Raw genomic sequence first — 14,489 nt, forward strand, 5'->3', positions numbered from 1 at the left:
ATATACAACTGGGCTGCGGCAAGGGGGTCAAATGTCACCCTCTCGGGATTCTGCGTCTCCTTTTGTCATTGCTGAGCTTGATGATTGCTGCGCGTGTTTGTATGAGAGAGAGAGAAACAGGGCAAGAGATTGTGAGAGTAGGAGCAGGCTGAGAGACCGCGCTTTGTATGTGAGGCTGCGATTTTCTGAAAGAGTCCGAGGGGTTTGGGGGTGAGTCAAAGTGAGATCTCCCCATCGTGGTGCTATAAAAATAGCCATTACAGCATGGTAAATCACAGCTTGCCTCTTAGACACATCACATCTGTACTAGGTTTGGCAAGAAATAGGTGCTGAGGGAATTATTTGTGTAGGGGTGGGTGGATGTGTGTGTGTGGGGTGGGGTGAGGTGAGGTGTGTGGAGGGGGGGGGGTCTTCATGGGCAACCAGCTGAGACCACATGCAAGGAACATCCTAATTGGTATTCAGGCCAGGGCTGTCACAGCTTCTCGCACGCGGTCCTCACTGCATACACATTCCTTTCTGTTGCCACGGCGCCGGGCCCCAGAGAGTTCCTTCGACGTCAGAGACGAACCCGTCCACTCACAGAAACCCCAGTAAATCCCCGTGTCCATCAGCACTAGTCAAACGGGAGTCTTGTCACTTCTATTGTCTGCCATCTTATCTCCTTTTCAGCTCTTCAGCCCCTTTTGTTCATGCTCAGTCAGAGACACTATGGTTTACTAATTAAATGATTCCCTTACACTTTCACTGGGGTGTCAGCGCCTCCTTAAACAGACCCCCCCCCTCCCCAAAACGTAGTTGGTGGCTTAAATCAAGTATTTTATATGCACATCACACGTTTGTTCAAGGCTTTTGGAAGCTATGAAATATTATTTCTGTATTTCTACAATTTGGGAACAATATGTTTTGGGTATTTTTAATAAAAATTTTAAACTTTTGAGATGTTGTCATGGTGCCCATCAGCCCATCGTCACGTTATTTTGGGTTTTACCGACCGTTTTATGAAAGGATCCGACTGGAACTGAAACCACGTCCTGATAAATTCACTTGTAGCTCGAAGCCAGTGAGCAGGTGTCACTTCACATTAACATACCTGCCTACTTTCAAAGTCTCTGAGTGTTTTTTGGAGGAGGGCAGGTGGTGTCGAGGAGTTGCGGACGTGTGGTGTGTTTGTGTGTGTCTGTGTGCGAGTTGCACTTTCTTTCACTCTAAGTGTTGCAGTGCAACCAAAAGAAGTTTGTTGTTGTCTGCAGTTATTTTAGTTATTTTATTATCGTAGCATGAAAGTAGAAGTTATTTGATACATTTTCACAAATTTTCCAAACAGCCCATTTCTTTTCCACAAGAAAAGGAGGTTGGTGGCACGTTGAAATCTCTTTTTGGTACTTTTGATAGTGTCTCTGGTCTTTTCAGTGTTGAACTTTTGGTTCCAGTTCACTTTGTATAGATTATTAAACACTGGCTCTCTTCTACAGTGTGTCTTTGTCCTGTCCAGATCGACAAAGGATGAAGATAAACTGTGCCAGAGGCTTCATCCTGTAAAAAGGGAGATTTTCCTTCCCACTGTCACCAAGTACTTGCAGGAGGTGGTCTGATTGTTGGGATTTCTCACGATTATTGTGGGGTCTTTTCCTTAGAATATAAAGCACCTTGAGGCAACTGTTGTCATTGTTTGCACAACATAAATAAAACTTGTCTCAGTTTTGCATCAGTAATTGATGGATGAATTTCCTCCAACCTCAAAACTCTCACTTCCAATCGCATTCTTCCTATGAAGGATAAACCAGTGTTATTCCCTGAGCTATTCAAGCAAAACGGTCCTTGAAAAGGGGAGAGAAGATCTTTTCAGGGAAAAGATGGGCTTTGTTTCAACAACATCCTAACTGGAGCCTAAGAAGATGAAGTTGGGTTCTTGGAGATATTATATTTGAGGCTGATGTTGCATTTCCTCGTGGCTCTTGAGAGAGTTCTGGAAACCTTCCCAAAAAGGCTTAGAGCAATCAGCGTGTCTTTATACAAAGACAGACATCTTTAAACATGTGACTAAGCTATCATTTCCATGGGAGGCTACAAACTCTTAGGGGCAGTTGACAAATAGTGACCTCAGACAAGGTTATGTCATAGTCTGTTTCATCTTGATACGTTTCTATATGATGTATGTGTATTTTAGCTCCTTATTTTTGAGTAGTAATTCAATTTCTATGTCTGCCTGCTGAACAGAATTAGCTTTTTCTTTACTGAGTCCATTGTGCTTGTGTGTGAAGTTGTATGTGTTACCTGTGGTATTTTCCCTTTTCTATTTTGTTTCCAGGGAAACAAAAATGTAATCCAGCCTGACAAATGTGAAATAGTATTTTTGCACCAACAAGGTGATTCCCAGGTGTTCAACCAGAATGGCTTGTTGTCCATTATGTCCATAAAAAAGTTTGAGGCAGACAGAAGGAGAAGTAGTAGGCTTAAAAACCTCTCTACAGTAGTTGAACAATATCTGAAAGTCATGTCCTTAGAGAAAAAGAAAGATAGCAGAGACAGCAGATAAGAGATGGGTATTGTATTATCCCTTGTTTTCTGAATTCCCATTTTGATATAGTTTTGCTATCACATACTTAGTTGTGAGAAAAAAACTGATGTGACATGGAAGAGTGGATCTGAATTAGAAACCATTTGCTCATTGACTAAGGAGATGTGTTTGACATGCCACGATCAAGATATATAAAATATATTTAAGTTTTCTTTTCAGTATGACGCAGAATGAACGACTAAGACTATCAACTGAACAGGAACCTTTTGCAGGGGTCAAATCAGAAAGCCATATTCCCATAGATTTCTATCAGATTGAAGTATTTCCAACCATAATTGTCGCCATCATGGGAAAAATGAAGCCCATTGGATTCATTTTTCCACCTAGAAAGCTATGTCAGTGTCTTTTTACTGCCTGTGATCTGGTCCAACAGTTAATCCATCTACTGTTCACTGAAGCCTCATCAGAAATGGTGTCAGTGGAAGGGTGGCCATCAAATTATGTCCTTAATTTTAAACTTTGCCAATATCTCTTTTATCCAATAAAGTTCAGTTATTTTTGTACAGCAAAATGAGATTTTCAACCATACAGAATTATCACTAAAAGCTGCACTCTGATATGGGGTCAAGTTGGCAGTTACTGTAGTGGTGCATGTTTGTATTATTCCCAGAGTATTTTAATGTATTTAAGAAAATACTAATATTTTGCATCCCTGTGTCCATACAATATTGCTAGGCGAAATATCGTGATGCTATACTGTGTTGATTTCCCCCCCCAACTTTTACGAGGATGCCTTCAGAGGTGTGTAAATGTCAATTATTTAACCAGTGCTCCACACAACAGGATGTTTTGATCATGGTCACAGCAGAACCTGAGTGTCTTTCAGGTTGATTTTTTGTGTGTGTGTGTTGCAAAGTAAAGTCACTAATACCTGCAAGGTGCAAATTACAATAAATAAGTTAACAATAAAAAGTTATATCAGTGTCATTAAATGTTTATCTCCCACTATTGTTTTGACAGTTCTCTTTTGTGCACTATGTTTTACCAGGTCACATATTGGAAATGTAACATTCAAAGAACAAAAGGTTTCTTATTTAAACTTTACAATTATCCTAAAAGATAATGTGAAAAAAACCCTCAAATTGCAGAATACAAAACAGTAACCTAAATCCAGATTGCGCCGATGTTTTGGGCAAAATTATGATATGCACTGAAACCCAGAGGAAGGTATTGTCTATCCAGTTCTATTTCAACATGTCTCATACCTTTCTTTAACACATGGCTGCTTTCGGTGAAAAACACCTGAAAAACTGACAGAAAGAAAATCTAAGCTATTCACTAGTGAGGATGCTGAAGCATTTTGCTGCAAAGTAACAGTAACATGATTGAAAGGAGAACTCCGGAATGTGAATGTGGAATTAGACATACACCAACAAATACATTAACAAATACATTAATTAATTATATTTTTATAGAGAGATCAGCCACTTTAGGCAGATACAAACATGTTGTTTTTCATGAGTTGAATTATACTTCATCCTGATTCTGTTAACACTCATTTTTCCAGAAATTCTTGTCATACTTGGAACATTTTGGTATGATAAAGTGAGCTACCTTTGCTGCTCTAACACTCCCTCTGACTTCTCTTTCCTCCCTGTCTCAGTTAGCACAATGTGAAGAGCCTAATAAGCCTGCCTGTTGGCACTTAGCGCACCTGAAAATAGCATTTCCCTGTTTACGCGCAGCACTGCTCTTCTCACAGTCTTAGATCCACCAAGAGCCCACTGTTTGGCAACACACAGCTGCTGAGATACAACAACTCTGCATTGTTAATTTGTCTGACCTTTTGTTTTATCTAGCTGCAGAGTGGGAGGCGACCAATCTGAAGAAAGTGGAAGAAGCTTACGAGACAGTCAACATGGAAATAAGGTGAGGCTAAAAAAGAAAGCAACAGAGGCAGAGGTTAGCGCCTACTGCGGCATACGTGTGGCTAAATCCTCAACATTTTGCACTTTTTGCAGATGAGGCATTTGCCTCTCACAGTTTTTGTTTTTTGATCGCAAGCAGGAGCGTGACTGTAATTTCACCAAGCCTTAAAATAGACTCCATCCTTCTGTGCTAACATAGTATGGAAAGAAGCACTGTGGTGAATATGCACTGTGTGATACCTAAGGCTAATGCTAATGAAGAAAAACAAACACTATTGGCTGTCTTCTGTACTCTGCTGGGTGGTCTTCTTCTGACTTAGTGTGAGCAGAAGAGTCTCCGTCTGGCTGGGAATTACCCACAACCCTCTCTGGCTTTTTAAAGAGAGAAATTGCAACTACTTTTTAGTAAAGAAAAAAACGATTTTATAGGATTCATTCTGCTCCTCGCTCTTCTGTCATGCTTACAACAGCTGAGGAGTAAAATCCACGCACAGTTTCTTTTGCTCCCTCTCAGATGTTTTCACAGAGCTCAGAGCCAGCCAGCAATTGCTGATAAGTAGCTTCTGTGGCCCTTAGGCCCCCAAACTGTTCATTACAGTAGGGAGAGAGGAGTGCCAACTACAGAGGTGGCACTTACCAAAAGGTCAGCCTTTTTTCCCCTCAACCAAACACTTGCTTGAGAGAGGAGGAGGAGGGTGGATGCAGGGGGACAGGAGCTGGCATGACTTCATTTGTTCTAATTATTCATTGTCCACCTTGCTTTAATTGCCTCTAGCCAAATTACTCACTGTCATTTGTGTTTGAGGACTCGGATGTGATTTTCTCCCCCGTGTCCCGGCCTTGCGCATTTTTCTCGTTCATACCTTTTAGAAGTCACATGATATCGAGGTCTACTTCTAATTAGTCCATACATTTTGCGCTGAAGAGAGCAATTTCCACAAAAATTGACTCTGCGCGTGAATGTTACGACCCCTGCCCCACCGAGAATCACACGCGCACACGGTTACGCAACCCACAACGCTTTCCTGACCCCGAATCGTCCCCCTACCTCCTGCCTTATCAACCTCAAGCGGAACAATCACCCTCCCTAAACATTTGTTAACCCCATTAGCAATTCTGGGTTATGAATATGGAAATGAGGGCCTGTGTGCTGTTAGAGATAGGGCTCACTTGCCTTATTTGCGATTAGCGAAGAAGAGCAGCCCTTACTGGCTCGGATAATTAGAGACACTGCATAGAAATGGGCTTTAACGGGCCACCTCATCAGCACAATATCTGAGACGTTAGTCGCTAGAAGGAGCAAGGAAAATAAAGCTACTTTGTCAGCACAGTTGTGAGTCATGCAGAAGTTATTAAAGCAGCCTGTCAGGGAGTGACAACAAATTGAATTGAAGAGTGTTGTCTTAAAACATAAAAAGGATTCTGTTCAGGTTTAGTTGAAAACATTTTTTTCATGGATTTCTTCTTAAATGATTTGCTTAAAAATACCATGAGTTTTGTTGTCTTTCCTGATGGAACTGAGGAACTTTATGTAATCTGTATTGTAACTTCCAAAACTAGCTTCAGATGTGCTTCTGATCTGTGTTTCTGTTTATTTTGGTTTCCTCAGTGACTTACAGAAGAAGTTGGCCATAGACTACGGAACAGACTGGGAATTTCTGTTTTTGAACGGCCAGTGTTACAAGCTGAAAGTATATGAGTAAGTACTGACAGACCTGGAGTGCTTCTGCCTTTTCTTGAACAGTCATGTGAAAAACCAAGTGCAGCCTAATGTCATCTTGCTTTATCAGTCTCTCACATTGTCGTGGAGGGATTTTGCCCCACTCTTCCTTACAGAGTTGCTTCAGTTGTTCTTTGAGTTTTGCGGGCGTTAGTTAGCATTTGACCTTAAAACACTTTGGTATTCAGAGGACTTCACGGTCGACTCTGTGAGTGCAAGATGTCCCGGTCCTGTGGCTGCAAAACAAACCCAACTCATCACACCTCCACCGCCGTGCTTTACAGTCGGTATGAGGTGTTTGTGCTGTTATGCTGTGTTTAGTTCCTAACGTGGTGCTGCACATTATGGCCAAACATCTCCACTTTGGTCTCGTGTGTATTGTTTTTATATTGGAGTCTTTGGGGCCCCAGCTGCCAATGGGTTGAAGGTGGATTTTAGATTTTGTCTAGTAACTTTTTAAACCGTGTGCCTTCTTTTTTATTGTTGGAGGCCTTGGATCAGGGTGAACTGAAAGCATCAGTGACATAGAGTATATGACTCACGTATTGGTCTTTTATATGACCATGCTCTAATGTATGAAAACCAGACTTGGTGCATAGATCCGTGCAACCTTTTACAAAGCACAAAATGTGCAACCATTTTTAATTGTAATAACGTTTCCTGCCAACGAAACGAAGAATCGTTTTATCTGGTAACAGAAAAACAAACTAGCTGTCGTTTCATCCTAAGGCTTGAGCCTCAAGCTTTATTTTATCAGTGTCGACACCAAACGTGGCATCCCATCCTATGGTTGTCCTGTCAGTGCTTGTAACATTTTGTAACACGATTGAAACAAGGTGTCATTGCACCTGTGCCGGTTGTATCTGTTTGGCCTCTGCAGTTAAAAAGCTCAAAGCAAACGCTACATATTAAAAATCACGTTTCGTTGTTGCAGCGCACTTGTCACGATTAAAGGCTGTTACTTGAAACATTAAAGCCTTTAACACTTTGTTTTTATTACTTGTGTTTTACCTCTGTGCCTCAAGTTGAGCGTAAACTCCCTGGATGTGGAAGTCAGTCTGTTTTCAAGAGAACTCGCAAAAATCAACTTCTTGTCTTGCACAACTGTATTAAAACAAATTGTGTCTATAAGGAATGTGAACCATCCCGTAAAGATCCACCATTTAAGATTGATAATTTGTGAGCTCCAAGTCACCCTGGAGAAGCCAAGCAGCTAAATCAACTAAATTTAATCAACAGAATGAGCTTCTTTTACTCTCTCCTGCTGCATCCCTATGGCCCCTGCTGGGGTAGAATCTGTTCTCCTCAGGATTGCTTGCCAGCTGGAGCTTTAGAAGTCTGTGGGTGGTTGCAATTTTGAAAGAAAATTATCTGAGATCTGCACTAAGAGATCTGCACTGCGAATACATTTTCAGACATCCTTGGAATCAGTGGTTTTCCCATGCCCTTATTCACCAGTGTGATTTGTTTGCTTAGTTTGCCATTTAGGAGGCAAAATCTGAAAAGCAAAGATGAACTTCTTGCATGTACGCCAGAAGAAGATTCGTCTCAGGGTTTTTACATTACATGATAGTTTTACATAACAATATTTCACACTGCTTGAAAAATGGTTTAATTTCACGCTAAAGGGATGGGAAGGTGGCTCCTATATTATTTATTGAGCTTTACCACCGGAGATCCAAAAGAGCCTAAATGACCAAAAGACCAGCCCGAATAAAAAAAGACCAATTTTTTGATTGATGTTTTGTTTCCGTTACAATATTATACTTTAATGTATAATATTGTAACGGAAACAAAACATTAATCAAAAAATAGTTAAAACTAATTACAACATTGTATAAAAATGACAATCATCAACTCAAACACTTGGTTCTAATTAAACAGAAATTTCTATGAACTTGTAAGAACTGTGTAGGACATGAATCAGTCTGTGTCAGATCCTGAATCTGAAATTTCCACTGAAGTCACGGGTAAGTGGAACCAAGATCGAGGCAGTTTGCTGTTTGAAGTTTGCAAAGACGGCTACATTGTGCCAGTGGTAGTTCACTCTTTGCAACATAGTAGCTGTTCTAAACAGATCTTTCAGGTTTATTTTTAGTCTGTTATTTGCAGTTGGTGTTTGTTCTGGGAAAGATATTGCAGACTGAGCAATAATGCATTTCTAATGGGGGCCTTTCTTAAAATGACTGGTCCCAGTAACAAAGGCGCTTGTCGACTCAGGAATCGAGGGAAAACCAACAACACACCCGGCAGAACATTATGTTATTTACACGGGTGCACATAAGTGGTCCGCATGTGCGCATTCGCTGTCAAAATAAAAGACGCGCACCAGATAAGAAGTGCAGCGCGCGTTTGCGTCCATATAAAGGCTGTTTTTGTCCTAGAGTGGGATTTTCACGGCATATTCAGCACCACATCTCTGTGCGTTCATCATTTGTTTGAAGCCAGCTCACCTCCTGCAACCACTTGTCTGAGAATACGTGCTTCTTTTGTGGTTCGGACTCCTTCTGACATTTCTTTGGAGGTGGAGGAACACCAAAGTAATTGCTTAAAGGAGCTTCTTCGACATCTTTAAGAGTTCTAAACAAATGTCTGTCCTCCTCCAGAAAATCTTATGTACGCAAACGCGCGTTGCAACTTCTTATCTGGTGCGCGTTTTTTATTTTGACAGCGAATGCGCACCTGCAGACCACTTATGTGCAGCACTGGTTATTTAGCTCGTCATATTGCAGCCACAGAAATTCTTTTGTCCATGAAACCATAAAGCTGCACTTTCTTTTTGCCTTATAGTCTGATTTGTCATAACCTCTCCGTTTTGTGGTAAGCTTTTCTTTGGCTGTCACTTCTTCACCCTGACCTGTCTTATTTGGCTCAGCAGAACTGAAATATATATCCTGCTGCTTTTACACACGCACTCACATAAGCTCAGCGATTCTCTGCGCGATCAACCTCTCACATGTTTAAGCTGCGGGAGATTTCACTTGTCATGTTTGCATAGTAAGGTAACAATTGATAAGACGATGTCAGAGGAATTGGTGCGCAAATTATCGTCACTCACCAATCAGTGCTGTCGCTCTCTATACACAGTTCGCACGATTGCAAAGTGAAAGCAAAAAACAAGCGCAAATTCAAACGCGACTTCAATATGTCACATATTGACAGTGGCTCACCGATGCCAATGACATAATTACCCAGCTACATTTCCGAAAGAATGCAAAAGCATTGACATATATTTTTCCTTCCTGCGATAGCCCGACGGGAAGGGCAGAGAGAGATTTTGGTAGCCCGACTGGAAAAATCGCTAGCCCCAGGACGTCGGGCTAGCGATTTTGCGAGCCCTGAAGACATACGTGAAACAAGCCATGGGAGTTTATGGAATAGGCGATTATCAGTCACATAACACCCAAAGGCTGTATGGATGGTATCATTTTTTAGTTGCATAAAACAGCAAAGGTTGAAGGAACAAATGAAAAATGTGTGTATTTCTTCAAATTAATCTCTAGTTGCCTTTTAGTAATTCTACGATCACTCAGCTTAACTGATTATACTGTTTGCTGCAGCTAAAATAACATAAAAAAATGTAAATTAATTAATAAATAAGATCATCCACTTCATGGAAGCCGCTAATGCTACTATGCTAGTAGCATTAGCTAATTACCTAAATTACCTAAATTTTACTTGCTGTATCCTCAAGTCACAGCATTAGTTATTTTTCTTATTAAACGTACATTTTGAAACCTGTCATGTTTGTTATGCCTAACGTCGACTTTGCTGAAGTAAAATAAATGTTCCATGTTCCATGTTGTACTGTATTAGGTGTAACTAGCTCTCATCTCCAACTAAAGATCATTATTTTATGCGTCTTTGACAAACATCAGCCTGCGACCTGTAGTGTATCATATGTAGCCATCAAATTCATGTTATATCTTTGAGCTATTCTCATTAAATATATATCATCTGCTAACATTGAAACGCCTCAGTGCCATTATCAGTGGCAAAATTATCAGTACCGGTAAAATAATTTCTGCTCCCACAGCCAAAAGAAAGATGGGACGGATTATTTTTGCTCATATTTTGACTCCAATTCTTGGCACATTCATCAAGTTAGCCTATTTCTCTCAGTCTCACACCTTCAGCCTTTTGCACAGAAACCCACAGTATGCTCTCCCTGGCCTATTGGCATCTTACATTCTGTTATTTTTCATCCTTGAAACCACCGAAGAGCACAATATCTACTTGCGTCAACTCAGTTGACCTACCAGCACCCTCTCTCCAATGTACCAGTTCCCCTCCCTGCCCCTCTTTATCCTTGCTGTTTGCCTTGAACTGTGATCCTGAAAAGACATGACATTGACAGACACATAAACCAACAGCTTTCTATAACTCTCCCTCCCATGCCCTCAAGTAGCAAAGCTACAATTCCTCTCCAATGATGGAGCAGAATAACACACTTCTCTTTCCCGCCTCTTGATCGTCAGTTGAAACCGTCTTACAAGCGCCCTCCCTGGTGTTCAGATCTCTCACATTTGATTAAATTGCTCCATCCTTTCTTGAGTGGCAGCCAATATCGAAGATAAGTGCCCGAAGCCATAAAAGTTTGCTGTGCTGAAATGTTGCCTGTCTTTAATATGACTAATAGCTGTGCATTATTTAAATGGATGGGATCCAGTTGGTGCTTGGGCGGGGTTTGTGTAGGGAGATGATAGCAGTTGATGAGACGACCCCATTGAGACTAAACTGTATAAACTGGATTTGGTCACGCTCGTATGTTGCATTCAGAGCTTGTTATTAAAAGTGAGTCTCATCTGTATTGGAAGGTGCCAGCTGAGATTTCTGCTTTCGTCTTTGTAAACGTGGGCCCTCTTTTCTTTCTTTTTTCCTGAGACCTCTGCATCGTCGCCGCCTTGCCTCATGATGGTGTGAATCGCTTGTGCAAACTAGGGCTTGAAGGCCTTTCTTGTTTGTCCCTATGGGAGAAAAAAATATATAATTACTTTGATTTCAAAGTAGGAGAGAAAAGAAAACAGTCTTTTGTTGTGAAACACTTTCAAGTGGAATGATTAAGGCAAGGCAAGGCAAGTTTATTTGTATAGCACAATTCAACAACAAGGTGATTCAAAGTGCTTTACAGAGACATTAGAAACAAGAACAAATAAAAAGCATGATTTAAAATAGATTAAAACAAGCAAATAAACTAACTAACTAATTAACAAACAAACAAACAACAGTATATAAAATCAAAACAGATAAAATCAGAACAATAGATAAAATCAGTAGTTAAATGTAAGTTTTGAAATTTAAGCTTAAAGTGTGGATTTGGTGCTTTATTCAAATGCAGCTGAGAACAGGTGAGTCTTCAACCTGGATTTAAATAAACTGAGTGTTTCAGCTGATCTGAGGCTTTCTGGGAGTTTGTTCCAGATATAAGGAGCATAAAAGCTGAATGCAGCTTCTCCGTGTCTGGTTCTGACTCTGGGAACTGATAAAAGACCGGATCCAGATGACCTGAGGGATCTGGATGGTTCATACTGGGTCAGGAGGTCATTGATGTATTTTGGTCCTAAACCATTCAGAGCTTTATAGGCCAGCATCAGAACTTTAAAGTCTATCCTCTGACGGACAGGCAGCCAGTGTAAAGACCTCAGAGCTGGACTGATGTGGTCCACTTTTTTGGTCTTAGTGAGGACTCGAGCAGCAGAGTTCTGAATGAGCTGATTAACTGTGAGATTGGAAGCTAAATGCTGTGTAGTAGCACTCTCCACATTGCCTTCTCATCAGTTTCTCTAAAGACTCTAAACAAAACGAATAAAAGCTTACAAAGAGAACTTATTCTTACTGCATTATCATTTAATGGCCTTTATTGCTGCACTCCCAAGCCCCTCTCTCCATACCTGAGGCTCCTCTTTTTATATTACATCACATTCAAAGTACTGTACTGAAGCTTACCTCCAGAAATTTAGCCATTAAAAAATCCACGTATTTTCCCCTGAAATGGTCTTTAGGGTGCTGTCGGAGGCCTTATCACAAGCCGGGAATTTAAAACGCGAGCTTCTGCCAGCGAATCCAAAATAAGCCTGGCAATTCAGTCAACACAGCCTGGCACAGCATGAAGGGAGACACCCCATAATGAGTTCTCAGAGGCGGAGTCCCTACCTACAGCAGAGCCTAATATTCCTCCTGTGGATTTGTTGACACTCCTCAAAGCAACTTAAATCGAAGGCCCGTGATTTATGCAAGACTGTCAGGTCAGATTGACTCAGCCTCCGCTCTTGTGTCATTAGAAAGTACAGCTCTTCAGTGAGTCATGCCTGCCACTGTTGTTCAGCTTTGACAGAGAAAGAGAGAAGGATAACGCAGCACAAGTGACACTTCCAACTGTCTGCAGAACATCACATGGCCTTAACAGTTCGCCGGGTTCTTCCAGTGAAGAAAGGGAATTCACCAGGATAGCCTAGAGGGAGCTGTTTTAAATTGGATCTAATAATAATAATAATAATAATAAACTTTATTTATAAAGCACACTTAAAAACCAAGGGTATGCCAAGGTGCTTAACAAGTAAAATAAACCATGGCCATCTAAACCATGGCAATGCGGGTGGTGTGGAGTCCTAGATGTGTCTGCTGAGCGTAACATGGAAATGAAGAGCCATATAGATTTATGAAGTAGATTTCATAGCGTCTTAGCACAAATATTGTCTATTTGCAAATTGGGTTTGACAGGACCAGTGGGCTTTTTTAGACAGTAAACTATTTGCCGTCTGCCAGTGGACATCAGTGAGATGCTAGAAACAGAAAAGCTAATTTCAGAAAGCGTTTTTGCTGCAAATCATTTGCCAGTCATTCACTGTACCGGTCTTTAACATGAAGCATGGCAGCCTGTTGCTCTTCTAGCAGATACACTGAAGAAACAAAAACTACATGAAAACCTTGTTTGTCCCGGCTTATAAAGGGGGCAGAAAGGCAAAAGTTGCAGCTAACCTAATTGAGATCTTGTTAAAATGTGCTTGTGCTGCCACAGCTGCATAAGCAGGTCCATGCCTTGGAGCACGAGCACTTCGTCAGACCCTTAGCTTTTAAATGATGATAGATGTGCCACAGATGCTGTTGTTACATTAAAGCATGAAATTTAACATCACTCTTAGGGAGCTGCTCATGCGGTTAATTAACTTCAAAAGGTCACGTTTGTCCAACTGTCAATAACTACGGAGGCAGAAGGATTGCTCTCGTCTGCTTAAAGATTTGCATTATGCAGTGTCAGAGATGATAGCATTTTAAAGCTTATATCTTTAAGCAGACAGCTGAAGAACTCTTCTTAATATACAATCATCAGCCAGGTTGAACGTGGCATAATTGTTGGTACCAGATGAGCTGGTTTGAGTATCTCAGAAGCTGCAGATCTACTGGGATTTTCCCCACAAAACCATCTCTAGAGTTTACAGGAATTGGTCTGAAGGGAAAACGTCCTGGAGAAAATGCCTTGTTGACGTCAGAGGCCAAAGGAGAATGTTTTGAGTTAGCAGGAAGGCAACAGTCGCTCAAATAACCACTGGTTACACTAAGGTGCAGAATAGCATCTCTGAATGCACAGTACCTTGTAGCTTGAGGCAGATGGGCCACAGCAGCAGCAGATGACACTCAGGACACTGAGGCTATAGTTTGCTGGCTAAACAAACGAGGACTCAAATGACCTCCACAGTCACCAGATCTGAAATCAGTAGAGCAGCTTTGTGATGTGGAGGAACAGGAGATTCTCATCATGGATGCAACTGTGCAGCAACTGTGTGATACTATCAAGTCAATATGGACCACAATCTCTAGCACCTTGTTGAATCTGTGCCGTGAAGCATTAGAGCAGCTCTGAAGGGAAAAAGGTGTTCTACCTGATACTAGCTGTGTGCATCAGAACAGTATTTGAAGATGTTTGGGGTGTTACTCCCTTCAGTTATAGGAAGTGTTATATTCCTTTAGCTTGTTTGTGAATCTTTACAGTTTTTACAGTCTCTCAGCTGATATAACCATACAGCTATTTTCACTAAAAAGCTCTAAAAACTGTACACCGTTCATCCATTATCACCGAGCACGAAAACAAACTCAGCAAGTATCTGATGACTATACCCCGAGCTTTTAGCAGATATTAAATAAGGCTGTTTTATCCCAGAAGAGCAGACCAAAACAAACCTAAAAGCTTGTCTTCCTTTGCTTTGTTCGGGATGTTGAGTTTGGTTTCGTCAGATGGCCAAAAGCACACATTCAAATAAATATATCTGTTTGATGATATTTCTGTAAGTTTGGAGAAGATGTAGTCTTCTGAATCCTAGAA

General features: G+C 41.0%; 1 protein-coding gene across 2 annotated transcripts in view; it reads left to right on the forward strand.

The window, feature by feature from the left end:
• The window catches only part of LOC146714999 (glucosidase 2 subunit beta-like), a 175,177-nt gene that overhangs the window by 117,424 nt on the left and 43,264 nt on the right, over positions 1 to 14,489 (forward strand). For both annotated transcript variants that reach the window (XM_085451351.1, XM_085451350.1), the window contains exons 11-12: positions 4,381 to 4,450; positions 6,059 to 6,148. In XM_085451351.1, coding sequence (XP_085307477.1) covers positions 4,381 to 4,450; positions 6,059 to 6,148 — 160 coding nt within the window. The remainder of the gene's footprint in view (positions 1 to 4,380; positions 4,451 to 6,058; positions 6,149 to 14,489) is intronic.

The sequence above is a fragment of the Copadichromis virginalis genome, linkage group LG3 (genome assembly GCF_057382275.1).
Source record: "Copadichromis virginalis isolate Kocher_CV1m ecotype Utaka linkage group LG3, C_Virginalis_male_GT1.1, whole genome shotgun sequence".
Classification (NCBI taxonomy): Eukaryota; Metazoa; Chordata; class Actinopteri; order Cichliformes; family Cichlidae; genus Copadichromis; species Copadichromis virginalis.